The sequence below is a fragment of the Thalassophryne amazonica genome, chromosome 4 (genome assembly GCF_902500255.1).
Source record: "Thalassophryne amazonica chromosome 4, fThaAma1.1, whole genome shotgun sequence".
Classification (NCBI taxonomy): domain Eukaryota; kingdom Metazoa; phylum Chordata; class Actinopteri; order Batrachoidiformes; family Batrachoididae; genus Thalassophryne; species Thalassophryne amazonica.
The window spans coordinates 138,486,708-138,514,669 of NC_047106.1; the positions used below are offsets into that span (position 1 = coordinate 138,486,708).

Genomic DNA, 27,962 nt, shown 5'->3' on the forward strand with positions numbered 1-27,962 from the left:
AGCCATTACCTCCTGCCCGGGCTGATATGCGGGGAGCCGGGACCGTCGACGGTCTGCATGGGACTTTTGCCCTCGTCCGGGCCCTCAACAAGGCCGAACGGGCGGTGCGCCACACCCGACCGGCTATCTTCGCAGGTGGGCCTGGACCGAGGGTACACCGACCTCTCCCTCCACCACAGGAAACAAAGGGGGCTGGTACCCAGACACACCTCGAACGGGGAGATGGCCGGTGGCAGAGGACACTTGGCTGTTATGCGCGTACTCGATCCAGGCCAGGTGTTCACTCCAAGCCGTCGGGTGTGCGGATGTAGTACATCGCAGGGCCTGCTCCAGCTCTTGATTAGCCCGTTCAAGGCCTGTCCGTTGGTCTGAGGGTGATACCCAGACGAGAGGCTCACAGTGGCCCCCAGTTCCCGGCAGAAACTTCTCCAAACCTGCGAGGAAAACTGGGGACCGCGATCCGAGACGATGTCTGTTGGTATCCCATGCAGACGGACGACATGGTGGACCAGGAGATCCGCTGTCTCCTGGGCCGACGGAGCTTCGGGAGGGCCACGAAGTGGGCCGCCTTGGAGAACCGGTCCACTATCGTGAGGATGGTGGTGTGCCCCCGGGACGGCGGGAGGCCCGTGACGAAATCCAGACCAATGTGAGACCAGGTGCGATGATGCACAGGAAGCGGCTGAAGGAGTCCCTGTGCCTTTTGGTGGTCCGCCTTGCCCCTGGCGCAGGTGGTGCAGGCCTGGATGTAAGCCCGGACGTCAGCCTCCAGGGACGCCCACCAGAAGCGCTGCCGGACCACTGCCACGGTCCTACGCACCCCTGGGTGGCAGGAGAGCTTGGACCCGTGACAGAAGTCCAAGACGGCAGCCCTGGCTCTGGTGGGACGTATAGTCTGTTCTTCGGCCCTGTTCCGGGATCCGGGCTCCGTGCCAGGGCCTCCCGGACGGTCTTCTCCACGTCCCAGGTAAGGGTACCATGATAGTGGACTCCGGTACAATGGGATCCGGTAGATCCGACAGCTCGGTTCTTGACTTCATGTTCATGCACCCGGGACAAGGCATCCGACCTCTGGTTTTTGGTCCCGGGCGGTAGGTGATCGGAAGTCAAAACGGCTGAAGAACAGTGACCAGCGGGCTTGCCTGGGGTTCAGTCGCTTGGCGGTCCTGATATACTCCAGGTTCCGGTGGTCAGTAAAAACCGTGAAAGGCACTGACGCCCCCTCCAGCAGGTGTCTCCACTCCTCAAGAGCCTCTTCACCGCAAGGAGCTCTCGATTGCCCACGTCATAGTTCCGCTCTGCTGGGGTCAACCTGCGGGAGAAATAGGCACACGGGTGAAGAACCTTATCGGTCTCTCCGCTCTGGGATAGCACGGCTCCTATCCCTGAGTCAGAGGCGTCCACTTCAACCACAAACTGGCGACTGGGATCGGGCTGCACCAAGACGGGTGCAGTCGAGAAGCGCTGTTTCAACTCCCTGAACGCGGCATCGCACCGATCCGACCAGGTGAAGGGGACTTTTGGTGAGGAAAGGGCTGTCAGGGGGCTAACTACCTGACTATACCCCTTAATGAACCTCCTGTAAAAATTTGCGAAGCCGAGGAACTGTTGCAGCTTCCTACGGCTCGTAGGTTGGGGCCAGTCTCTCACCGCTGCGACCTTGGCCGGATCCGGGGCGACGGAGTTGGAGGAGATGATAACCCCAGGAAGGACAAAGAGGTGCAGTGAAACTCACACTTCTCGCCCTTCACAAACAGCCGGTTCTCTAACAACTGCTGCAGGACCTGACGTACATGCCGTACATGGGTCTCAGGGTCTGGAGAAAAAATGAGTATATCGTCCAGATATACGAAGACGAATCGGTGCAGGAAGTCCCGCAAGACGTCATTTACCAAAGCTTGGAACGTCGCGGGTGCGTTAGTGAGGCCGAACGGCATGACCAGGTACTCAAAATGACCTAACGGGGTGTTAAATGCCGTCTTCCACTCGTCTCCCTTCCGGACCCGAACTAGATGATATGCGTTCCTAAGATCCAGCTTTCTGAATATTTTGGCTCCATGCAGGGGGGTGAACACTGAATCCAACAAAGGCAACGGGTATCGGTTTGCGAACTGTGATCTCGTTCAGCCCCCGATAATAAATGCATGGACGAAGACCGCCATCTTTCTTGCCCACAAAAAAGAAACCTGCTCCCATCGGAGAGATGGAGTTCCAGATCAGCCCGGCAGCCAAGGAGTCCCGAATGTAGGTCTCCATCGATTCGCGCTCAGGTCGGGAGAGGTTGTACAGCCTGCTGGACGGGAAACTCCACGCCTGGCATCAAATCGATGGCACAATCGTACGGACGGTGCGGGGGAAGGGTGAGTGCCCGATCTTTGCTGAAAAACGTCAGCAAGATCGGGGTACTCAACCGGCACCGCCAACAGATTGGGGGGAACTTTGACCTGCTCCTTAGCCTGGGAACCGGGAGGGACCGAGGATCCCAAACACACCCGATGGCAGGTCTCGCTCCACTGTACCACCACCCTGGACGGCCAATCAATCCGGGGATTGTGTTTTAGCATCCACGGGAAGCCCAAAATCACGCGAGAGGTAGAAGGAGTCACAAAAAACTCGATCTCCTCCCGATGATTCCCAGACACCACCAGAGTTACAGGTGGTGTCTTGTGCATGATTAAAGGGAGAAGGGTGCCATCTAGTGCCCGCACCTGCAATGGCGAAGGAAGCGCCACCAGAGGGAGCCCTACCTCCCTTGCCATCTGCTGTCTAGCAGATTCCCTTCGGACCCCGTGTCCACCAGTGCTGGGGCTTGAAGGGTTAAATCCCCGCTCAGGATTGTGACTGGGAGTCGTGTGGTGATATGTGTGTGTCCCACGTGAATGTTATGATCCCCCCTTAGCCCAATCTCTAAGGGCGGGTGTTGTCGTTTTGGCCGTTTGGGGCAGTTTTTCTGTATGTGCTCTTTTGAGCTGCAGAGAAAACACTCCCGTGGACCAGCCTCCTCATTCTGTCAGCTGTTCTCATTTTGGCCCTGTGCGTTTCCCTAGCAACGTCAGCAGGGGGAGCTGTTGCCCCACGGAGCGCTGCGGCTGTGGAGCGTGGGGAGGGCGGAACTTTTTTGAACCCGGAAGGGAGAGGGACGGCGCGTGCCCGGCCACGTCCTTCGCCTCGCTCCCGACGGCGTTCCTCCAACCGATTGTCTAACTGTATAACGAGATCGATAAGCCCATCTAAATCCCGCGGTTCTTCCTTAGCTACCAGGTGCTCCTTCAGGACCGACGACAGTCCGTTTACGAAGGCGGCGCAGAGCGCAACGTTATTCCAGCCGGACCTCGCAGCCGCGATGCGGAAGTCGACTGCATATTCGGCTGCGCGCCGGCGCCCCTGTCGCATTGACAGCAGCACTGTTGAAGCGGTCTCTCCTCTGTTAGGGTGATCAAACACTGTTCTGAACTCCCTCACAAACCCAGTATACGTATGAAGGAGCCGTGAATTTTGCTCCCAAAGCGCCGTAGCCCAAGCGCGTGCCCCTCCTCGAAGCAGATTAATTACATAAGCTACTTTACTAGCATCAGACACGTACATTACGGAGGTTGTGCAAAGACGAGCGAACACTGCATGAGAAAGTCCGCGCACGTCTCCACACAACCTCCGTACGGCTCTGGGGGGCTTATGTATGCTTCAGGGGATGGTGGGAGGGGTTGTTGAACGACCACTGGAACATTCATATCTTGCACAGGGTCGGCAGGAGGATGTTTTGCTCGGTCATCTGATCCAACCGAGCCGTAAAGGCAATGAGGATGTGCTGCAACTCACCAATCACGCCTCCTGCAGACGCCTGTGCACCCTGCTCTCCCATTGGTCGTTCAATTGCCGGGTGACGCCCCTCGGAGTCCATGACGCTGGCCGAGATATCCTGTTGGGAAAGTTTAGTGACACGGACCCACAACAGGGGCGTAAATGAACGGACAATAGAGGAAGTTAATGTGAACACTTTACTGTTGTGAATGACACAACCACACACAGCAGATTATAGAATAAATACAAGTCAATGAATAAAGGTGTCGTGTGGGCAGGCTCGACGATAAGAGACGTCCGTCTGGAGATGAACCGGAACCACACGATTTCCACCGCCACCGAACCCGAAGGATACTGGAGCCGCCAGGTCCCGAAGTCCCCAGGTGGCCACCGTCTCAGCATGTTTAATGATACTATACACAATGCAGCAGCAAAAAACAAAATAATTTCTTAAACAAGTTCACACTGAATTATTAAGATTGGCTCCAGTGGCCATATGTGCTGTGATTTCTGAGTCCCATGTGCTCCTCTCTCTCATAGAGGATAAGACTCCAAAGACAATACACGGATGAAAGGATGGATGGATTAATGAAGTAGGGACAAAATTAAAATGAATCACAAAAGCACTGAAACCAAAACATCTGTCCATATGGGGCCGTGTCACTATGGAAGCAGGTTAAGTAAGGGAAACTATGCATATCTTTCTCCAGTCCATGGTTCCCCCAGCTACTCTTAGAAGATCCCAAGGCATTCCCAGGCCAGGCAGGACATAGGTATAGGGCCTGATTTATTAAAGGTTGGCATGTGTTAAAAACATCTGTCTGACCTGCTTGTGTCTTATTCCTCATCACGATCTCTTAGGTCATGAGATCAAGCTTTGCTTGTAGTTCCTCAGACAAAGCTCAAACGTAGAGGTGATAGAGCTTTTTCTGTTGGTGGTCCCAGATTGTGGAATGACCTGCCTCTCTGTATCAGGCAGGCGGAGTCACCTCTAGTTTTTAAATCTCGTCTTAAAACATACTTGTTTTCTTTGGCTTTTGACTAGAGGGTTGATGATTTTATTGTTTTTAAAAACTTTTATTCAATCAATTTCAATCAATCAATTTTATTTATATAGCGCCAAATCACAACAACAGTTGCCCCAAGGCACTTTATATTGTAAGGCAAAAGCCATACAATAATCACAGAAAAACCCCAATGGTCAAAACGACCCCCTATGAGCAAGCACTTGGCGACAGTGGGAAGGAAAAACTCCCTTTTAACAGGAAGAAACCTCCAGCAGAACCAGGCTCAGGGAGGGGCAGTCTTCTGCTGGGACTGGTTGGGGCTGAGGGGAGATAATCAGGAAAAAGACATGCTGTGGAAGACAGCAGAGATCAATCACTAATGATTAAATGCAGAGTGGTGCATACAGAGCAAAAAGAGAAAGAAACACTCAGTGCATCATGGGAACCCCCCAGTAGTCTAAGTCTATAGCAGCATAACTAAGGGATGGTTCAGGGTCACCTGATCCAGCCCTAACTATAAGCTTTAGCAAAAGGAAAGTTTTAAGCCTAATCTTAAAAGCAGAGAGGGTGTCTGTCTCCCTGATCTGAATTGGGAGCTGGTTCCACAGGAGAGGAGCCTGAAAGCTGAAGGCTCTGCATCCCATTCTACTCTTAAAAACCCTAGGAACTACAAGTAAGCCTGCAGTCTGAGAGGGAAGCGCTCTATTGGGGTGATACGGTACTAAGAGGTCCCTAAGATAAGATGGGACCTGATTATTCAAAACCTTATAAGTAAGAAGAAGAATTTTAAATTCTATTCTTGTTGGGAAAGTGTAGTGACACGGACCCACAACAGGGGGCGTAAATAACGGACAATAGAGGAAGTTAAATGTGAACACTTTACTGTTGTGAATGACACAACCACACACAGCAGATTATAGAATAAATACAAGTCAATGAATAAAGGTGTCGTGTGGGCAGGCTCGACGATAGGAGACGTCCGTCTGGAGATGAACCGGAACCACATGATTTTCACCGCCACCGAATGTCGGATCTGGTACTGCTGGCGGAGAGCAAAGACAGTCAAGTGTGGTTGTGTGTACACCTCGTAACAATAACTGTGGGAATTCCACCTCCACCTCTAACACACACTCGTGCAGCGTCTGAGTACCACTTATCTGGTGGGAAGTAGAACGAAACAGTCGCGACCCACTCCGGTCCTCTGGGTAGACAGCTGCAACAAAGTAGCTCTTGCAATCAATCAATATAGTATGCAGGCAGAGAAAGTTACCTCTCAAAGAAGTACGATATCTCGGCGACGTGGTGGAGGTGTCATCCTGCTTTTATCCAGAGTAAAGTGCAGATGATCGGTGACAGCTGTCATAGTTGATGAATGACAGCTGTCACCTCGGCTGTTCCTGTAAGGCGGCAGCGCCCCCTCGTGCCTGATGCCCGCACTTCAGGCAGGGCGCCCTCTGGTGGTGGGCCAGCAGTACCTCCTCTTCTGGCGGCCCACACAACAATTCTAGAATTAACAGGAAGCCAATGAAGAGAGGCCAATATGGGTGAAATATGCTCTCTCCTTCTAGTCCCCGTCAGTAATCTAGCTGCAGCATTTTGAATGAACTGAAGGCTTTTCAGGGAACTTTTAGGACAACCTGATAATAATGAATTACAATAGTCCAGCCTAGAGGAAATAAATGCATGAATTAGTTTTTCAACATCACTCTGAGACAAGACCTTTCTAATTTTAGAGATATTGCGCAAATGTAAAAAAGCAGTCCTACATATGTGCTTAATATGCGCATTGAAGGACATATCCTGATCAAAAATGACTCCAAGATTTCTCACAGTATTACTGGAGGTCAGGGTAATGCCATCCAGAGTAAGGCTCTGGTTAGACACCATGTTTCTAAGATTAGTGGGGCCAAGTACAATAACTCAATTTAAAAGCAGGAAATTAGAGGTCATCCATGTCTTTATGTCTGTAAGACATTCCTGCAGTTTAACTAATTGGTGTGTGTCCTCTGGCTTCATGGATAGATAAAGCTGAGTATCATCTGCGTAACAATGAAAATTTAAGCAATGCTTTCTAATAATACTGCCTAAGGGAAGCATGTATAAAGTGAATAAAATTGGTCCTAGCACAGAACCTTGTGGAACTCCATAATTAACCTTAGTCTGTGAAGAAGACTCCCCATTTACATGAACAAATTGTAATCTATTAGATAAATATGATTCAAACCACCGCAGCGCAGTGCCTTTAATACCTATGGCATGCTCTAATCTCTGTAATAACATTTTATGGTCAACAAAATCAAAAGCAGCACTGAGGTCTAACAGGACGAGCACAGAGATGAGTCCACTGTCTGAGGCCATAAGAAGATTTTATTGTTGTCAATCTATTTATTTATTTATTTATTTTATGTCATTGTACAGCGCTTTGGTCAACTTTGTTGTTTTTAAATGTGCTCTATAAATAAACTGGATTGGATTGGAAAAACCATAGTACTTGCAAACAAAAAACCATCCCTGGTTCTCAAGACCAGGCAACTAAGTGGCTCTACTCAACTCTGTTCTACTCTACTCTATTCTACTCTTCTTTTTTAGATACCTTAGTATACACTAGTAGAGTTGTACTTTAGACTTGGAATATATTACAGAAGACATACCTTACTGAATTTTCATGCATGCTGATTGCTAACAGTACACACGGAGGACTGTGTCTTTCAAATGTGTAAAACAGCGTGTATTGTCCATTTAACTTGTCTTCATGAGCATACAATTTGGATTTTGCTGTTTGTTGAGCAGTTTCTTCAGTTTTTCATCAATAAAGTGTCATCACTCAGACAGAACGCTTAATATTACTCGTGCTGTGCTCAAGCAGTTTGAGTCTGTCTCTCTTTCGCCTCTTAGTGAGGTAGTGAAACACACAAATCCTACAAGTTTGTCCTTTAGACATTGTTCCAGCTAAGGTGCTGAAAGAGGATTTTAATACTGTGGGGTCAGGTCTCCTAATTTGTATGAATTCTTGTCTTGGTTCCAGCTGCTTTTAAATATGCTGTAGTTCAGTCCCTTCTTTAAAAAAAAAAACCCTCACCTCAGGTCATCAGTTTTATCTAATTTTAGACCTGTGTTGCAACTGTCATGTCTAAGGTTTTAGAAAAGTTTTTTTTATAGTCATTTTAAGAAAACAATCATATTCCTGAAAACTTCCCATTTGAATTTAGATCACAACCCATCACTGACTCAGCACTTTTAAAAGTCCATCATGACATCACTCTGTTGATGCAGGGAATCCTGCTGCGTTGGCTCTGTTGAATCTCACAGCAGCCTTTGACACTGTGGATCACATAGTATTCGTTTCCCAGTTAGAACAGCTTATTGGCATTCGTGGCACTGTACTTAAATAATTTAAATTATATATGGCTGAGAGGAGTTTTTACATTATGATTGGTGACCTCTCCTCATCAATGCTCCTCTTTTGTGGAGTGCCACAGGGTTCTATTATTGGGCCTATTTTATTTTCATTGTACATGTTGCCGTTGGGCAGTGGTGGGCACAGTTCCGCTAAATCCGCTAACCGCTAATTATCGAAGATAATGTTTTCATTATCAATTAGCTTTTCAGATAACTTTGAAAACCATCATCGGACCAATTATCTTCCGATAAGTTTTGGTCCGATAATTTTTAGACTGCTAACATATTTTTGTTGACGTGGTAAACAAAGCTTAACAGTTACAAATGTTTATCAAGTCCATAATCAGTTGAGTACCTACCTGTTAAATGTGTTGTAGTAGATGCGCAGTTCTATCCTCTACAAACAGAGAAGAGCTGGTTCCAGAAGAAACCGCTCTATCCTCTGCAGGCAAAGGAGAGCTGATCACAGAAAAGAAAACAAACTCATTTCTTTTGACCCCATACTGATACGCTGGCAATATCACCCAAGTCATCCAGAGGCACAGAGTTTTAACTTATGGTTAAAATTTTAACCAAACTAATTTCGGACAAGTTATTTCAATTAACGTCACGCCTGAAGTTTTCTAAAGTGATATCAAATATATCAATATATATCAGATATATGTTTTAGTTTTAAAGTAATGCACTAATTTTGAAGGTTTTAGTGTGGACATTCTGTGTCGAGAGGTGCATTATGGGTATCTCAGTACATTCATGACAGAAGAAATGTATTTGAGACTCTCTCATCAGGCTCCACATGGACAACAGCATTAAACTCTTTGTGTATTGTGCCTAAAACTCTCGTGAATATATATTCTCTGGGTTTATAGATGTTGTTATTGTGTTTGTACGCATCTAAACGTAGCAGACACAGATTATCTGGAATTTTGTTTTGGCAAGTTTTCACGGTCTCTACTGCCATCTACTGGCCAATAGTGTTCATGGCAGTATGAGCGTCTGGATGCCAGGAGATGGAAGTGTTCTATTTATTTTGACACCGGTTATATCAGACGGTTATTTAATTAAAACTTGACTTTTATTTTTTGCAAATGTACGGAGCCCGCCTGGGGCATGGTGGTTAAATTTTTTTGGCCCAGATTATTGCGTTCCCTTGCAATATTATTGCGTTCCCACGTAATAGTTGTTGCGTTCCCTCACAATAACCGAATATCATATTAAAACTCATGCCTATCAGAGCACACAGTGAGTGAAATCAGGTGCGGGGGGAGACTAAACACATATGCGTGCGCGTACACACAGCAGACAGCAACAGGATTCACGAGAGGACGGTTAAAAAAGAAAAGAAAACATAAACGTTCATAAAGCACACTAACAGGTGTTGCTACTTACTACCACTGCTGTATAAATAAACTACATTTCATACGGAGTCTTACAGCTGTGCAAGGTGTAGCAACTTACTCCCTCATCTGTCATGAATCCTGTTGCTGTCTGCTGTGTGTACGTGTGTGTGTGTGTGTGTGCACGCGCGCGCATATGCGTTCAGTCTCCCCCCACCTGATTCCACTCACTGTGTGTTCTGATAGGTATGAGCTTTAATATGATATTAGGTTATTGTGAGGGAACGCAAAAACTATTGCGAGGGAACGCAATAATCTGGGCCCCCCCAAAAAATTAACCACGTCTCCAGGTGGGCTCCGTACAAATGGCTTCTTTTTTTTTTTACAAATAAAAAATGGCATATTTTACAAAACAAAAGCACATTTATATGTAAACACCCAACACACACCTTACCTTAACGTGTTGGTTTTTCACATAGAATGAATGAGTCAACCAATAGGTGTTTAGCGGAGGCACATTTTACCCATAATCCCTTTCGTTTCTGTTTGTGTTCGTTACAAAACTACAGTATTTCAATTTCAATTTCAATTTATTTTCATTTATATAGTGCCAAATCACAACAGAGTTGCCTCAAAGCGCTTCACACAGGTAAGGTCTAACCTTACCAACCCCCAGAGCAACAGTGGTAAGGAAAAACTCCCTCTGAGGAAGAAACCTCAAGCAGACCAGACTCAAAGGGGTGACCCTCTGCTTGGGCCATGCTACAAAACATAAATTACAGAACAATTCACGGATGAATATACAAGAAATGCTATTGGCGCACAGGACAAGAGGATCGCCAACACGAACACAACTCCTATCTCTAGATGGAGCTGCACCTTAAACAGAGAGAAAAAAGTATTATTGCAATATTTAACATTAAAAGATATGTTATATTTTAACTTTGTACAAATGACAGAATTGACATTAATGGAGTTCTTCTATCAGTATTCATTTTATTTTTAAATCCAAACCATAAGTCAGCACTGCTTTATTTTCCAAGACCTCCGCCCCACGGCAACACTATTACTGAGTAGAGAGTTGAGCTTTGCTGCTCCTCTCAGCTGCTTCTGTGCTGGAAGCTATGTAGTAAACAGGAGCTTCCAGCAGGGGGCAGGACACACAAAGACAGAAGTGCTGACTCATTGTTTGCGTCTGTGATTGCCTTTGATGCTACCAGAAGTGATCGTGGTGTTAAAACTAAAAAGCAGCTTGTTAGTAGTTGCAGGAGACAATACTGGAAGTTATCGGTTAGCTGTAGCTTCCAATAAATTTTTGGGTGGTTTAGCTTTATAAAAGATAACTTTTCAGTAAGCTGATTATCTGTTATCAAAGCTAACCTTTTGGTTAGCTGTGCCCACCACTGCCGTTGGGGTCAATTATAGCTGAACACAACCTGCCCTTTCATTGTTATGCAGATCATCTGCAAATCTACCTGCCTATGAGTATCATGTTCTGTAACCACAAATGGCTGGACACAAATGCTGAGCACAGATATCGGAGTCTGATGTTCAAAAGGCTTTACTGAGTAAACCTGCAGAGGTCAGTACACGAAAAGGCAGTCCAAAATCAGCACCAGTGGCAAAAACCTCAGGCAAAGGCAAGGTCAGTAAACAGGCAGGTAATTCAAAAAACACAGCAGGGCAATCAAGACAAGGACTCTGAAGAAATTCTGGATGTGAAGGTGGTAAAGCACAATGATCTGGCATGGATGAGTGGGAGAAGAGAGGCTTAAATACAGAGTGTAATGAGCAGGTGAAGAGAAACAGGTGCAAAGGAAAGATTCAGACCACGGCGTGGTAAGCAAAAGGGAACCGCCCACCACCAAGCACCAAGTGACAGCCAAGAAAAGCAGTGACATAAACTTTAAGCAGAAAAATAAGAGAAAACTTCACACCAACACACCAAAAATACCAATCCTGACAACGAGGACTAATGGAAGTGATGTTTTGAATTCATTATTTAATTGTATTCATGACTTAAAGCAGTGGCTGCCTCAAAATGTCCTTTACCTGATTGATGGTAAAACAGAGACCATTGTGTTTGGACATTCTGGCATGTTGAATGCTGTACTGTCAAACCTTGGTGTTCTGGCTAATTATTTAAAACCAGCTATCAAGAATTTGGGAGTGACATTTTACAGCTGTATGAAATTTGATCAACAGATAAACTATGTTGTCAGAGATTTTTCTAGCTACATCTTCTGGTTAAAGTATAGTCCTGTCTCAGTAGATGTGATCTTGAGGCAGCCACTCATGCTTTCATCAGCTCCAGAATTGATTACTGCCATGCGCTTTATACTGGTACTAACCAGTCTTCTCTTGCATGCCTCCAACTTGCAAAATGCTGCTGCACATCTTTGAATGAACACTTCCAGACGTGAGCATATTACACCTGTACTTTGCTCACTCCACTGGCTTCCAGTTGATTTTAGAATTGATTTTAAGATTTTAATGTTTGTTTTTAAACTTATTAATGGCCTTGAAACATCCTACTCATCTGAAATTTTAGCTCTCTGCACTTACAGTAGGACATTATGAGTGTGTGGTCATCTTTACTTAGATGTTCCGAGGTCAAAATATAAACTCTGGGGTGATTGTAATCATGCTTTTGTGGTAGCTTGCACCAGACTATGGAACAAGTCAGCTCCTGATTTACACACTATTTCTGACCTAGCACTTTTTAAATCAAAGCTCAAGGCTCATTTATTTAAAGTGGCTTTTAATATCGCGTGGTGCTGTGACATGATTTGTTTTATGTACCTGTTTCGCCCTATTGCATATTTGTTTAGTTTTTAGGAATTCTTGTTTGATTTTACTGTAAAGGACTCTGAACTAGCTACTGTAAAGGGCTATATAAATAAATAAATGTTGATTGATTGACCACAAAATTCCCATAAAAATATTGATTCTGGCAAAGGTCATGGAATTTGATGTTCAACAAGATTTGAACCAAGAATAGCACACACTGAGGTGGATTCCAGAATTTCCATGGCAATGTCAACCAGAGGTCAATCATTTGAGAAAAGGTCACAGTCACTAGGGTCAAATGTCAAACTGCTGCAGCCTTTACTGTGTTCATGCCCACAGGTACTATTATATTGGCTGGAGGGATTTCCCTGCAAACTCTGTTCACTTCTTGCTTGAGACAGAAGGTCTTTCTCCTCATCGGATTAAAAAAAAGGCTGGACACAAACGCTGAGCACAGATACCGGAGTTTGATGTTCAAAAGGCTTTACTGAGTAAACATGCAGAGGTCGGTACACAAAAAGGCAGAAAAAGGCACCAATCACAGAGGACCCGTCTGTGATTGGTGGATGGTCTCAGGGGCGGGAACAAAGCAATGTGTTTTTTTTATGCTGTGTGTCCAGTATAAACAAATGTGTTTGCAAATGTGTATTTTGATCTCTTCGAGGCACCAGCCAGGCTTAAAACGACAGCGATGAGCGACGTCACTGGTGCCTCCGCCCTCTGATGGAGGCACACAGACAAGTCTCCACACATGCACAAATCGCTGCATGCATTTACAGATCTAACGCGGCAGAACTGTAGCAAAAGTTATGTGTAAAAGCACATCCAATCAAGTGGCCTGATTTTCACAGACACGTGGATACACACACACAGAACAAAATATGCACACACAGATTGCTATACGCATTGGTGGATCTGTTTACACACACACAGATCAAAATACGCATTTGCAAATACTTTTGCTACAATAATGGTCCCATACCCATCCTTTCCTGCAACCCTTGACTGCAAACTGAATTGCCCCTTGGAGATAAAGTTTTCTGAATCTGAATCTGGCTACTATATATATATATATATATATATATAGATAGATAGATAGATAGCTGGTAGATAGCTGGTAGGCTGGTAGATAGCTGGTAGGCTTTCATTCAATACGTCTGTTTTTACTGATGCTGTTTAGATATTTATGGAGTACGTTCATGTCCAACTTGAATTTTCTAATCGTGTTTTTAGGTTTCTGGTTTCTGGTTTGTAACGAATGTGATGTGTGTTCCTGACCGATTGTCATGGTAACCGGTCTGATATGGGAGAATATCAGACAATCAGAGCGCGCATAGTGTTGTAGCCATATAATAATAAAGGATTACCTTATCTTATTTACAAAATAAATGAATAAATAAATAATGCACGGGGCCAGCTGACCTGAATGGCTGTAGGTTCATGAGTTCCTGTGTCTTTATTGGTCAGAGTCCAGTAGAAGGAGGCAATGTCAAGTGTGCTGCGAGCCTCGTCCATCAGACTGAGCCATGCCTGGTAGATAGAGGGGTGAGTGATGGTTGAGTTGAAGTCCAAGCCTTCAGGGATGCTCTCCACCACAACAATTCTAACACAGAAAACAGAAGAGACAGCTCCATGATAATACCAAACAGAGTTTATGCTGCTCGATTATGGCAACAATCATAATGACCATCATTTGGGCAAAAATTTAAAATCACAGTTATTGAACGTGATTACTCATGGACTGTCAACACATCCTGTGTTTTTTAGCTGGCTGCTAATTGATGATATTGGTGTAAACATACAAATGAAATAATACTAAAATTTCACTTGAAGGAAATACTGGACCAAACATTTCTTAGACTTCTTAATGAGTGAGAGGAACAGTGGTCAGGTGAAGCAGGCACTGGATGGGACAGTCAGTGCTCCAGAGGGAAAATAAGAGTCTGAATGTTTCACATTGGTTACATTCTAAAGCACAAGCAAACACAGTCACACCCACCACAGCCAGCACAACCATGAGAAACAGATTGTTTTGTAATCGATGTCATTGAAGCAGAAAACCTTCCTTGTTATTGATCTGCTGTGTTGGGAAGGTGTCGTAACACGGACCCACAACAGGGGGCGCTAATGAACGGACAATGGATAAGGGAAGGAGTAACAATTTAATGTTGCACAAGAACACAACGTAAAATAAACAAAGGTACTGCCAATCACACACAAGAGGATTGCGGGCAGGCTCGAAGATAGGAGACCTCAGATGAACGAAGAGCCGGGACCCACACCGCTTCTACCACCAACGGCCTGAAGAACACCGAAGCCGCCAAGCCCCGAGTCCCCAGGTGGTCTCTGTCCTCCGTTGTCGGCCCTGGTACTGCTGGCAGAAAAAACAGAAGGTAGTGAGTGTGAATCCTCACACCCAGCAACCTTGATTATTGATTCTTGTGGAGGGAGAGCCTCCACCTCCAATCATACACACGTGCAGCTCCGAAAATCCAGTCAAGGAAATACCACCGGGAAAAAACAGCTGCAAAACAGATCAGATTATTATTTGACGGATAAGTCAGCAGAGAGATTACCTTGTATCGTAGGAGATTTCTCGGCGAGGAGGTGGAGTCGCCACCCGGCCTTTATGGTGATGGTGATGATGAGATGATGAGTGACAGCTGGTGTTGAGGATGATTGACGGCTGTCACTCCCAGTGGTTCTGGCGCCCTCTTGTGCTTGAAGCCCGCACTCCAAGCAGGGCGCCATCCGGTGGTGGTGAGCCAGCAGTACCTCCTCTTCAGCGGCCCACACAACATGCTGTGTGGCTCAGACCCGCCCTCAGAGCTGAAATTTGATATTGATCCTTACAGATGTCTCTACTCATGTGCAAAAAGTGACATTGGGCCTCATGTATCAACGTTGCGCACTTGTGGCGTAAATTTACGGTGTAAATTTGAAGTACACCAAAGTTGCCATGACATGTATCAAGCAGTGCGCACCTGCCCATTTCCGGCGTAAGCCTGACGTGACCTTGATAAATGCGGCGGGTGAAAACAATCGTAATTATAATAAACACGCCCATAAATATTCAGACTCCGCTTCAGACACACCCTCATTTTACGACATGGAAGCTAGGAAGACGGCAAAGAAAAAGAACTCCACCAATCACGACGCGTCCCAATAGAGCGTCAAAAGCGGCCGTCGTATTAATTGTTTTGTAGTATAATCAAAAAAGTGTTACAGTGGTCCCTCGTTTATCGCGGGAGTTACGTTCTAAAAAATAGCCCGTAATACGGAAAAACCGAGACGTAGTCAGCATTATTTTTTACAATTATTATAGACGTTTTAAAGCTGTAAAACCACTTTATACACTTTTCTCAATCAGGTATGAACATTTTCTCACTTTTCTCTCGTGTGTAAACACTCTCAAAGTTCAAACACTAGTAGAAAAATAAGACCAAACTGTTTTCAGGCCCAAACATCTGTTTGAGAAATAAAAATGGAACATTTTCCTATAAATAATTATGATGGCTTTTAGAACTAACAAATTAAATTTTAACGATCAACGTACGAGGTTGGACACATAAGAAATTATTAATAGTGACTGACCAGTATTTCACAGATCGCGCCTCTGCGTCTTGGCGCCGCGCCTTTTTCCACTCACACCTGGCTGCAGGTGTCTGTTTCCGAGTGACAAACACAGTTATGAGTAGTTGTTGGCGCTCTTTTTTCTTCTGGGCAAGAAGATTCTTATAAACAGACACGCAGAACACAGAACACTGTAAAAAAAAGCATGCAAAATTGGACTAAAGAAATCCGCGAAACGGCGAGGCCGCGAAAGCCACGTTATAGCGAGGGACGACTGTATTCTCTTTTCACATGTCAATAATTCTTGACGTGGATATTTGCTCGCTCAATAAGACACCTAATTTTTCAGATTTCTTCATTTTTAAGATGTATTTCTGTATTTATTTTATGTTAACAAACGAATGGAGAAGACAAAACCTGATTGCAGCACGGGCGAAGGGAATGACAACACTACAGTTGTAATTATCAATTTCATTGTCTAAAACGATCACACCACATAAAGTTAAGCTCAGCGCTGCTCTGGCTCCAGGCTCTGGAGAAAAAGGCGAGCAGCGCTTTTTTTGCGGTCAGCAGTGTGGCCACGGATCGTGCTCGATAGACCAGCAATCCCGCAAAAGCGGGATTTGTATTGATTATTATGTAGTATAATCAAGAAAGTGTTATTTATGTAACATATGCATTGATTTGTATAATGGCACTGTTTATCATGTTGATAATTTTCATTTTTATGTGGATTCCAGCGCTGGTTAATTTTGATGTATAATTTATGCCACCTCTCAACCTGGTGTATATTTTCAGCGCAGCGTACGCCAGCGACCACATTGATAAATGCCAAGTAGTGCAGCTGTTTTGGCGTACACCCCATATACGCTCAAATATCACCGTGCGCACGTTGATACATGAGGCCCATTGTGAGCATGCATTTGGGCATTTATGGAAGAAGAAATGGGCAAATGAGGCAGACCTGAAGATGCTGAGACTTCTGAGACTTTCTTTGGGACTGATGAGGATGGACAGTATTAGGAATGAACATGTCAGAGGGACATCATCGGTAGGACATTTTGGAGACAAAGTCAGAGAGGTGAGTATGAGGGTTGGACATGTGAAGAGGAGGGAGCCAGGGTTATATACAGAGAAAGACCAGATCCAAATCCACTTAATCCAATAATTCTGTGTCCGTAGCCGGTGTACTCTCACAAAAGTTACTGTTTATTTTACAGTTGAAAGGCTTCATGTTTCCAAAAAGCTCCTGTTAGGTCAAGGAAGAAAAAATGACAGACTGAGCGAGGGGAGGGGTGAGGGGGTGAGGAGAGGAGAGGAGGAGGGGGGAACTTCACTTATTTTCACATGAAAAGAGTAACTGTACAAACTGTTTACTGTTTACAAATGATCACATAATCATTTGTAGAAAGTTTTTTACTATTTTTATTATTTTATTTATATTATTGTTCACTTTTAAAAGAGCAGGTTTGACAAATCAGTCCAGGTTCAGCTCTTGTTCAAACACTGCCTTTTTATATTTATATTTTATTTATTCTTTATTTATTCTGTTAAAGAAAAGTGCAATCCCACTCAAAAATGTTGAAAAAGCAAAACTGCCAATATGACAGAAAAAAAACTAAGCTACTGTGTGTAATTTTACATTTACAGTCAGTGTCACGATGTTAAACTATGAGACACAGGCCTCTTCTCACTGGATTAAAAGGTACTATGTGTCATTTTTAAAGCTGAGAGCAAATGCTATATCCATGATGAAATATTAATGCATTTTCAGCATTATTTATGACCTTTTCAAGATAATTTATTTTATTAACTTAGACTTTGACAGAAACATGCAAAAAAATTTTGATATTAACCATTACAACATAAATGCCATTTTTGTTGATTATTCTTGCTTTCAATACATCTAAAACCACTCAAAATTGGTTAAAATAGGGCTTGCCAATAATGTTTTACAGGTATAAAACCCTATAGCTCATCAAACCTCGGGTATGAAAAAGCACCACATTAAATAACACAAGGCTTTTTTTTAACTGAAACAGAAAGACAAAATCAGCCAGGGAACAACAGTTTACCCAGACTGACTTCAAATATGAGTAAATTAAGTACTTTGGGTGGGGGGGGGATCTTCTTGCATTTTGAAAATGAGGAAATGCCTCTGTCCTGAAAACAGTTTGTGCCATCTAGTGTTCAAGAGAAGAAACTTCAGCCACTGACCCAACATCAAGTGTGCCAAAACATCAAATCTAGGCTTGCATTGAAGATGTACCTTCTGGCAAATTGTAGCTCTAGTTTTGAGATCCAAACAATAAATGTTCTCAAAATTACATTATACCTGTTCTTGTTTTTTTGTTGTGATCATTTATTTATTTTTCTAAATTTCTAGTCCATGAGCTACTAGGGGTCCACATGCACCCACCCCCCGGTTGACTGCTTTGGTATGATGCTATGTATATAGGTATACTATTGACACTTTCTATCTCAACACAGGACATGGTGTCTCCGGTTGATCTCAACATGTACACAATTCCTTCATGGACAAGGACAACTTTTCAACCAGGCAAGATCGGAGCAATTGGTGCACTACTCCAAGTGTTGAGTAACACCTTCACCAGGAGATTCTGCCAGCAGGCATGCTCAATTTCTTCAAGGCCATCATCAGGTTCTGTTTGAGTGATGATATATGATGGACTCTTGCGCTTCCCCATACAGCAATCAGGAAGAGGGTCAGGCACTGCCAACAGACAGCACTTCCCTTTTCTCCGGACTTGTGTAACCTGAGGAATTAAACCACCAACATCCTCCTCACCATCATTGATAAGCTCTTGAGCATTATCCTGTGTGACTGATGGACTGATCCTGAACCACTGAGGTCACTTACAAATTCATGGAAATTGTCAAAGTCAGCGTGGAAAAGAGACAGGCAGGTTGGGTTCCTAATAATACACAATAATGGCATATCCATGGGAAGATACCAAAAACAAAATTAAAACTATTGTGGGCATCATTTTACCAGATGTTTGATGCAAGGCCCAGGAAGCAGTTTTTGGCCATAAGTACAAAAACGGTATGTTGCATCATAGGTGGGAAGGGGTCAATCTCTGAAACTGTGGCACCCCTCTGGAATTTTTGTATTCAAAAATATTATTGGTGCCTGCCTTAAAACATCTGAAAATTTGGTTGAAAATCTCCAAGCGGTTTGGCCATAGCAGCATTTTAAATCGGAAAGGTGTTGAATTTTGGCTTCCTTAGCGTACACGTGACCTTTTGGCCTACATTTACATAACCAATGACATAACTGACATTTAGGGGCTCCCAACAGGTGTTCGACTGAAACACATATTTCGTACCACTTTATTTGATGTTAACATCATTTTTAGCCTATATACATAACATCATACCAAAGAAGTCAAGCTGTGGGGGGGTGGGGGTGTGCATGTGGACCCCTAGTAGCCCATGGACTATTAGCTTTGCTAAGGGACCCATTCAGAACACTTACATTATAATTTTTGCACTTAAGTTTATATCGCAATATATACCATTACCGACAGACTGGCATCCTGTCCTGGGTGTACCCCGCCTCGCGCTCTATGACTGCTGGGATAGGCTCCAGCTCCCCGTGACCCTTGACTGGACTAAGCAGTTGAAGATGAGTATGTGTGTGTGTGTAAATGGTAAATGGACTGCATTTATATAGCGCTTTTCCATCTGCATCAGACGCTCAACGCACTTTACAATTATGCCTCACATTCACCCCGATGTCAGGGTGCTGCCATACAAGGCGCTCACTACACACCGGGAGCAATAGGGGATTAAAGGCCTTGCCCAAGGGCCCTTAGTGATTTTCCAGTCAGGTGGGGATTTGAACCCATGATCTTCTGGACTCAAGCCCAACACCTTAACCACAATTTACTCATCAACTTTTGTCAAAGCCATTTAAACATGACTCACCTTTCTGCTGATTAAAGTCACTAACCAGGACTCTTGTCTATTGTTCCGGGTAAGAAACAAGAATTGCCCAACGTTTCATACCAGACTTTTTATTTGTTCCTCATTATCATTAATATCTCCCACTTCGCCGGTTGGTAAAGTGAAGTTACAGTCCCTCATCTAAAGGAAAATAATAATAATAATATCATCCGTGTGTTGCCAAGTAAAGGTGGAAAGTCATTCAAATATTTCGGAGTCAGTAACTTCAAAGCAAATCAGTATTTTAAATTGAATGACGCCTCTTTTCAAACATTGTAATACAGACAAACTATAACCAAACAAAACCGTTTTTTTTTTCCTCTCAAAAAGAGGCATCTTCCATTTTTTGTGAATTACATTGATCTTGATGTGCAACTGGCTGTGAGACCGGAACTGCAGGGGCCTTCAACAAATTACCATGGGGAAAGGAAAACCTGAATAGCATTACAGTTACGGTTTGTAGTGCCACCAAACTCACATCACACATCAATGAGCTCCTTTTAGTTTTACTACAGCACTGAAATTGGAAAAAAAATGTTTGATTCATGGCTGCAAGCAACTGAAAATGTTTTGACTGAACATTTTCTGTGAGTGGATGGCTTGTGCAGCGAAGTTTAAAACATAGTGGTGTTTGACTCTAAAACTGGAACACAATATGGGTCAAGTCTTGATTTCATTAACAACAAATGGACTGAATGTCTGTATTAAGTGACTTTAATTCTGCTTTCATTGGTTCCATTCTACATTTATCACATTCTAAGTGTGTCTTACAAAACAAATCAAGAATTGCACCATTTCTGCTTTTACTAAATAATACACTTAAAGACATAACTATTGCCAATGAAAATCTTTTGCCACTTGTAAGTCATTTAAAACTGATGCAATAGTTAAATCATATAACTTGCAAAAAACAATAATGTAACATCAACATAATAATGATAAAATAATAATTCTCAACCACACAGATACATTTCTTTTATTTTTTTTATTTTTTATTTTTTATTTTTTTTTACAGTTTTTACTGTTATATAATTTCAGGGATTTTTTTTCTTGTAATAAATTTGAATAAAATCTCAATAACTTTTTATTTATATCTTGTAGTGCCACCAACTTCACATGGCATGTCAATGAACTCCTTCTGGTTATACTACATCACTTAGATGGGGAAAAATAAACTTTATTTAATTTTTGGGATTTTTTATTCCAATAAATTTGAATGAAATCTCTAACTGCACAGCCAATCTCACATCACACATCTGTGAACTTCCTCTGGTTGTACTTGGGGAAAAAAGGTTTTGGTCGGTTGTAGTTTGTTGCAGAGGTGGGATTAAGTCACCGTCAAGTCATTCTTAAGTCATCAATCAGCAAGTCCCAAGTCAAGTCTCAAGTCAGCTGTCAAACACTTGGTGGTCATGATGACTTGAGACGTGACTTGGGACTTGCTGATTCATGACTTGACAGTGATTTAATGGTGACTCCGTTCCACCTCTGGTTTGTTGTCTGTATTATAATAAAAGAGGTGTCATATGATTTAAAACTGAGATTTGCTTTGAAGTTATTGATTCCAAAAGGTTGAATCTTTGAATATCTTTCCACCTTTGCTTAACTAACAACAGTAACATGATTGTGACTACACTCCGTTTGTTAACTCCTCACCAATTAAATTATCCTGGTGCTGGTAGCTCATTTTTCAAGTGAAAGCTCTCAATTTCAACTGAAATTTGCTATCTCCCCACCCATGTTAAGAAGGTGATGTCTGTACATCAAGACATAATGCCGAACCTGGCGAAACTGGCCTCAACCATTGCTGTAATTCCTATTTCAACAGCAGGTATTTTGAGAGTTTCATATATGATATTTTTTTAATTTACCCTGGTATTATATTATACTGGTTTTCATATTCTATTGACATGACAAAATTTAGATTGTAGACAACATGATTAGCATTATGAAACAAAACTTATTAAATGTATTTACTTGTAGTGCTTCCAATACACATGCACTGTGATGAGACTGTCAGCCCACGGCTGAGGTTTCAAGTAATTTATATTTTCAGACTGTGGAAGGGGCTTTTCCACTATGAAGAGGGTCAAGACCCCACTCTGAAACAGACTGAAAGAAGAAACACTGGACAACCTCCTTATGATTGCTACTGGAGGAGATGAGGCAGAAACATTCAGCTTTGAGTCAGCTTGCACCAACTGGGCAAAGATGAATAAAAGAAGAATTGATGTTACTGCCTGAGCATTCTTTAATCAAATATATGATAGAAATGTACATGTGATTTGGGTGTTATTGTGAGCTTAAGTACCTGATTGTCCAATATTTTTGGAAACATGGTACGCAAAAAGTAAAAATATGCTCTAATCCAGAGCTATTTAGTATATTTAGATGGACAAAGAAGGCCCTTTATAAGCCCACAATGGAAAAGCTTCAGGGGGCTTTGCTCCCCCAGGCCCTACACCAAGGTGCCACCTAAACGGCTCCCAAACCCACAGCATTTTAAGATGATTTTTTTTTCATCCAATTATTCCACTAAAAAATCCTGGTGAGAACCCTGAGCTGTATCTGTGAATTTTTAATTACTTAGCGGGAACCCCGCTTTGTCACTTTTTGACCCTCCTCAGCCGCACGTGCAATCGTTTTCACCCTTGCATCACCAGTATGTCCATTAATCCTAAACATGCAACACTCAGTGAACACCACCCAATAACATCCCCAATCATAGTGATAGACACAGTGATGTACGGTGATAAATGATTTAGTAGTAGTAGTTTACTTTATTTGAAACTTGAAGTCCATAAAAGAAACATAGAGACAAAAAAAAAGATTATATATATATATATATATATATATAAAACAATACAGACAATAACACACAAAACATGCAATTATAAAAGCCTATTGTACCAGTGCTTCCACAGAGCTGACTGGTAATGCACAGAACTGACATAGGGGCTCACCAGAGTCTGTACAAGGGAGTTCTTACAATCATTTAACCGGCACACAAATCTGTACATTAGATTTCTCATAAACGCATCAAATGAGTTGACACGTGCCTGACAGGACAGCAGGCTGGCACTGCTGAACCTGGGCTTTTTCAATAAAATGCGAAAAGCATCATTATAGGCAACTTTAAGTTTTTGTAATGTCATCTTCCTATATTTGCACCACAATGGTGCTGTGTAGAGTGGTGAGCAGTAGGTCCTGAACAGCTGGATTTTTACATTTTCTGTGCACATGTGAAATTTTCTCACCAAAATGTTGGCTTGGGCATAAAGTGTTCGGCACTGGCGATTGATATCATCCTCATCACAAAGCTTGTCTGTTATACAGTAAAATGGTCCAAGTATTTTGTGTCACCACAGACTCTTAGTGTTTGTCCAGACAAATAAAAGTCTGGAAAACAAAGGTCCTTGTCCTCTTTGGATCTACAAATAAGTACAGTACTCTTTTTTGCATTATACTTAATATCACATTCAAGCCCATAATCTGAGCATAATCGTGAACAAGACCCCGAGATACTTAAACTCCTCCACTTGAGGCAAGGACACTCCACTGACCTGAAGAGGGCAAAGCACCTTTTTCCGGTCGAGAACCATGGCCTCGGATTTGGAGGTGCTGATTTTCATCCCAGACGCTTCACATTCGGCTGCAAACTGCCCCAGTGCACACTGAAGGTCCTGATTTGACGAAGCCAACAGAACCACATCATCCGCAAACAGCAGAGACGAGATTCTGTGGTTCCCAAACCAGACCCCCTCTACACCCTGGCTGTGCCTAGAAATTCTGTCCATAAAAATGAACAGAACCGGTGACAAAGGGCAGCCCTGGCGGAGGCCAACGTGCACTAGAAACAGGTTTGACTTACTACCGGCAATGCGAACCAAGCTCCTGCTGCGGTCGTACAGGGACCGGATAGCCTTTAGCAAAGGACCCCGGACCCCATACTCCCGGAGCACCCCCCACAGGGTGCCCTGAGGGACAGGGTTGAACGCCTTGTCCAGATCCACAAAACACATGTGGACTGGTTGGGCGAACTCCCATGAACCCTCGAGCACCTGATGGAGCGTGTAGAGCTGGTCCAGTGTGCCGCAACCAGGATGAAAACCACACTGCTCCTCCTGAATCAGAGGTTCGACCATCGGTCGAATTCTCCTCTCCAGTACTCTGGAATAGACCTTACCGGGGAGGCTGAGGAGTGTGATCCCCCTATAGGTGGAACACACCCTCCTGTCCCCCTTCTTAAACAGAGGGACCACCACCCCAGTCTGCCAATCCAGAGGCACTGTCCCCGATCGCCACGCGATGTTGCAGAGGCGTGTCAGCCAAGACAGTCCCACAACATCCAGAGACTTAAGGTACTCAGGACAGATTTCATCCACCCCAGGAGCCTTGCAACTGAGGAGCTTTCTAACCACCTCGGTGACTTCGGCCTGGGTAATGGATGAGTCCGCCTCTGAGTCCCCAGTCTCTGCTTCCTCTTCGGAAGATGTGACGATGGGATTGAGGAGATCCTCCAAGTATTCCTTCCAGAATCTCTTCAAGGCCGACCAATAGTCCTCCTCCATGGCCTCCCCGAACTCCTCCCAGACCCGAGTTTTTGCCTCTGCGACCGCACCAGAGACACACTATCTGAAATATCAGCATTCATGTCACCCACCACAAACACAGATGTGGACTCATGCTCATTAATGAAAGAGCTAATAAAGCCCAGACAATTCAAATACTCCTCTTCATTCATTGAACACTCATATGGCATATAAACATTAAGGATAACAAAATCTCTTTTATCCATCCTTAAATGTACAGCAATGCACCAGTCAACTCCTGTCTTGACAACACTTATCAAAGTATCCATTTTTTTACGCCATAAAATAGCCACACCTCCAGGAATGCCTCCTCTTATCATTCCCATGGATAAGTCCACAGTTGACTCCCCATCTCCATGGAAATTTTCATGAATTTCCTAACTCCTGTTTGGGTAGAAAAGTTTCCTGTAGGCATAAAATGTCACATTTTTGCAAAAGCTTATCCACAGTTATTCGCCGAGCTTTGTCGGCCACAGTATTTCCAACGCGCACGCCCCGACAGTTATAAGAAATGACGCGCATGGAGTTAGTGAGATGAAACATCCTCTTCTCCAGTGAGCCCCATAATGTCATGGGTCACGACCGATGTGTCAAGCACTTTGCGGGCCACCTTCCGCGGCTCGTAATATCGCCGCACGAGCGATCCTTCTGGCCACAACTCTGGGTTGTACACCTCTGAAACATACTCGCACTATACACTGACTTTGAAGGAACTACATCTCGTATTCCTCGTAACAATGCGTTCGCACTTCACCTCACATCCAGTCTTTTCTCTGAGGTAACCACCGAGTGTCTCCGCATCGAGATCAGGTAGAAACCTTGTTGCGAAGACATTAACCAGCTTCGTCTGCACTACCTTTATGTTATTCTGTGCGCCAGTACCATAGATCGGCTTAGCTCTCTTGCACACAGGCACATTTTTACGCTGTTTAATATGATTTGTCAGACAGGAAAGTGTGTCTGGATTTAATAGACTCAGACCTCAGATATACAGGAAAGTGTGTCTGGATTTAATAGACTCAGACCTCAGATATCTTCTTACTTGCAGGAGTCTTGGCAGGACTTATCCAGGAGTAGGCAAAGCCTGGTGCTTGGGGCAGGACGCGTCAACAGCACAGCACTCACCCAGAAGCCGACCAGCAGCACAGTCACCACCATGGCCAAAGCGATCGCACATCTGTGGTACTAAAAGGAGAACAAGACTTAGAGTCCATTATGTGTTAAATGTAAGCTTAGAAATTGTTCACTTACTGCTACTTTTTAAAGGCTGCAGCTTGTAATTTATTTGATATCCTGATTATTTGAATTAATTTGCAGAAAATCGAAGGCTCACTAAACTATTTATTTAGGCTTGTCTTACATGAAAACAAGCAGTGTGGTCTGGTCAAGTTTTTTTAGTAATGATATTAAGAGATTTGGGGGGCCTGGGGGGAGGGGGGTGGATCTCAGAGTTATATTCACATTTTGATCAATTATTTTGATCTAAATCCAAATAATAAAGACAATATTCAATCAAGACAGTCAAAAATCACCAGCTACTATACTGCTACTCACACACTTCATTATTAAAGAAGGAAACACACCAGGAACGTCACATTCAATAATTACCATCAACGGAAGAGGTCACGCACATGCAAAATACAAATATAAAATTTTTTAACATTTGAGCGACTAAATAATGTCATGTGACGGCTTTGTGGTCAAAAGTAAATTTTCTGATCTTCACCTTTCCAAACATTCCCCATTGAACCTCAAAAAGATCTCTACAACCCACTGATCCACATTATAATCTAAAAAAGTAGAAGCTGTTGGTTCAGATGGTAGGTTGATATGAATTTATATATTTACATTTTTAAGTTTGTATATTATAACACATTCAAGTAGCCAATCTGCTTGTGTAACTCTTATCAAGTCAGATCTCACAAGTGAAACTGAGCAGGCCCTCCTCAGTACTTGGCTGAGAGATCATATGGGAACACTGGGACCTGAGTGTGTCACTGGAGTTACATCAGGAAGGCCATCCAGTATAAAAGATGCGACAAATCCCAATACAGATCTGTATGGGATGTGATGAAGTGACCCTGAACAACCAGAGGCAGCCAAAAGACCACCAACCACATTAGAATCTGTTTAACACCATATGCACTTTCAGGAAGGTGGTGTCAGCTGGCTGCTGGCTAAAAACAAATAAAAACACAAGCCAATTATCACCCAAACTGCTTCTAAAAATGAGTTACTCCACAGGAGAAAGTAGAGCAGGTAGCTCAGTGATATCCAAAGTATTCCAGAAAGGGCCAAGAGGGTGCAGCTTTTCTTTGCAGCCACTGACTCCAGCAGGTGATTTCACTCATGAACTCATCCCATCTGCTCAAAGTTATGTTAAATCAGTGTCCAGCAGTGGACAACAGTTGGTCAACTGCTGACCAAGTGCTGCTACATAAAGGGAAAATAAAATTGGGTCTTAAACAGAACCTTGAGGTTCCCTGTACTTCACTGTGAAATATATACAATGACATTTGTTTTACTGTAAAAAAGACACTGAAATCAACCTGACAAGTAAGACTGTAGCCATCCCTAACCAGAAACATCAAAATACTTCTCAGGTCTCTCCAAAAAAATAGTGATTCGCTGTATCAAAGGCTGCACTCAGATCCAGCAGCAGTCCGCATCCACGGCCAACAAAAAGCCATTCACCACTTTAGTGAGTACAGTCTCTGATGTGCTCCAAATGCCAATGGCAAAGGCTCGCAGAGGAAATTCTCTATGAAATGCACAGTAGTGGATGCAGCACCCATCACAAACCTAGATGAAATGTGTGAGGAAATCAGACATTAATGGTTTGGAAACAAAAGCCGCACCCAAGGACTCTCTGTTGTAGCCTCGTTGAAGCATAGCAGACTGCGGTGTCCAGTTCGGTCTCTGTGAGGAGGGGATCTGTTAACACGGGAATAAAGTCCGGCTCATCCAAGATGTTAAACCTGTTGCTTCTCCGGGTGTGTTGCTGGACCAGACCATGGTAGCTGCGCAGGAGGTGACCTCACATGCTTTGGTGGAGTGTTGTACAGGTTTTTGCAAAAAATAAAAAGGTCGGATACTTTTCTAACAGACCTCGTATCTGTGTAGATTTACTGCTACAACGGGAAGACACGAGTTGAGGAAAATGCAGTAACATGGACTGGAGGTGTGGCACGACACACAGTGGCGTATTATGACCGACACAACTTTAGAAATCTTCATTCACTTCACATTCATTTCACTATCGTCTTGCTCACATTCACACATTTATAGACATTTACACACTTTTTGTGCTTGTCAACATACATTGTCAAACACAACCAGTCCAAAGAATCAAATATTTACATTTTAGAAGATTGAACAAGCAATTATTGGAGCATTTTATCATCTTTCATAAAATAAAATTTGCTCAATCTCTGTCAATTAATTTGGACAGAAACATATTACTACAACTTCCTGAGTATACAGTAAGGAAAATAAAT

At 43.5% G+C, this 27,962-nt stretch overlaps 1 protein-coding gene across 1 annotated transcript in view; it reads right to left on the minus strand.

The window, feature by feature from the left end:
* pld3 (phospholipase D family, member 3) overlaps positions 1-27,962 on the minus strand; it is a 144,759-nt gene that overhangs the window by 91,152 nt on the left and 25,645 nt on the right. The window contains exons 3-4 of the mRNA XM_034168862.1: positions 25,508-25,650; positions 13,754-13,934 (exon numbers count right to left, since the gene is read on the minus strand). Of these exons, the coding sequence (XP_034024753.1) occupies positions 13,754-13,934; positions 25,508-25,650 (324 nt within the window). The remainder of the gene's footprint in view (positions 1-13,753; positions 13,935-25,507; positions 25,651-27,962) is intronic.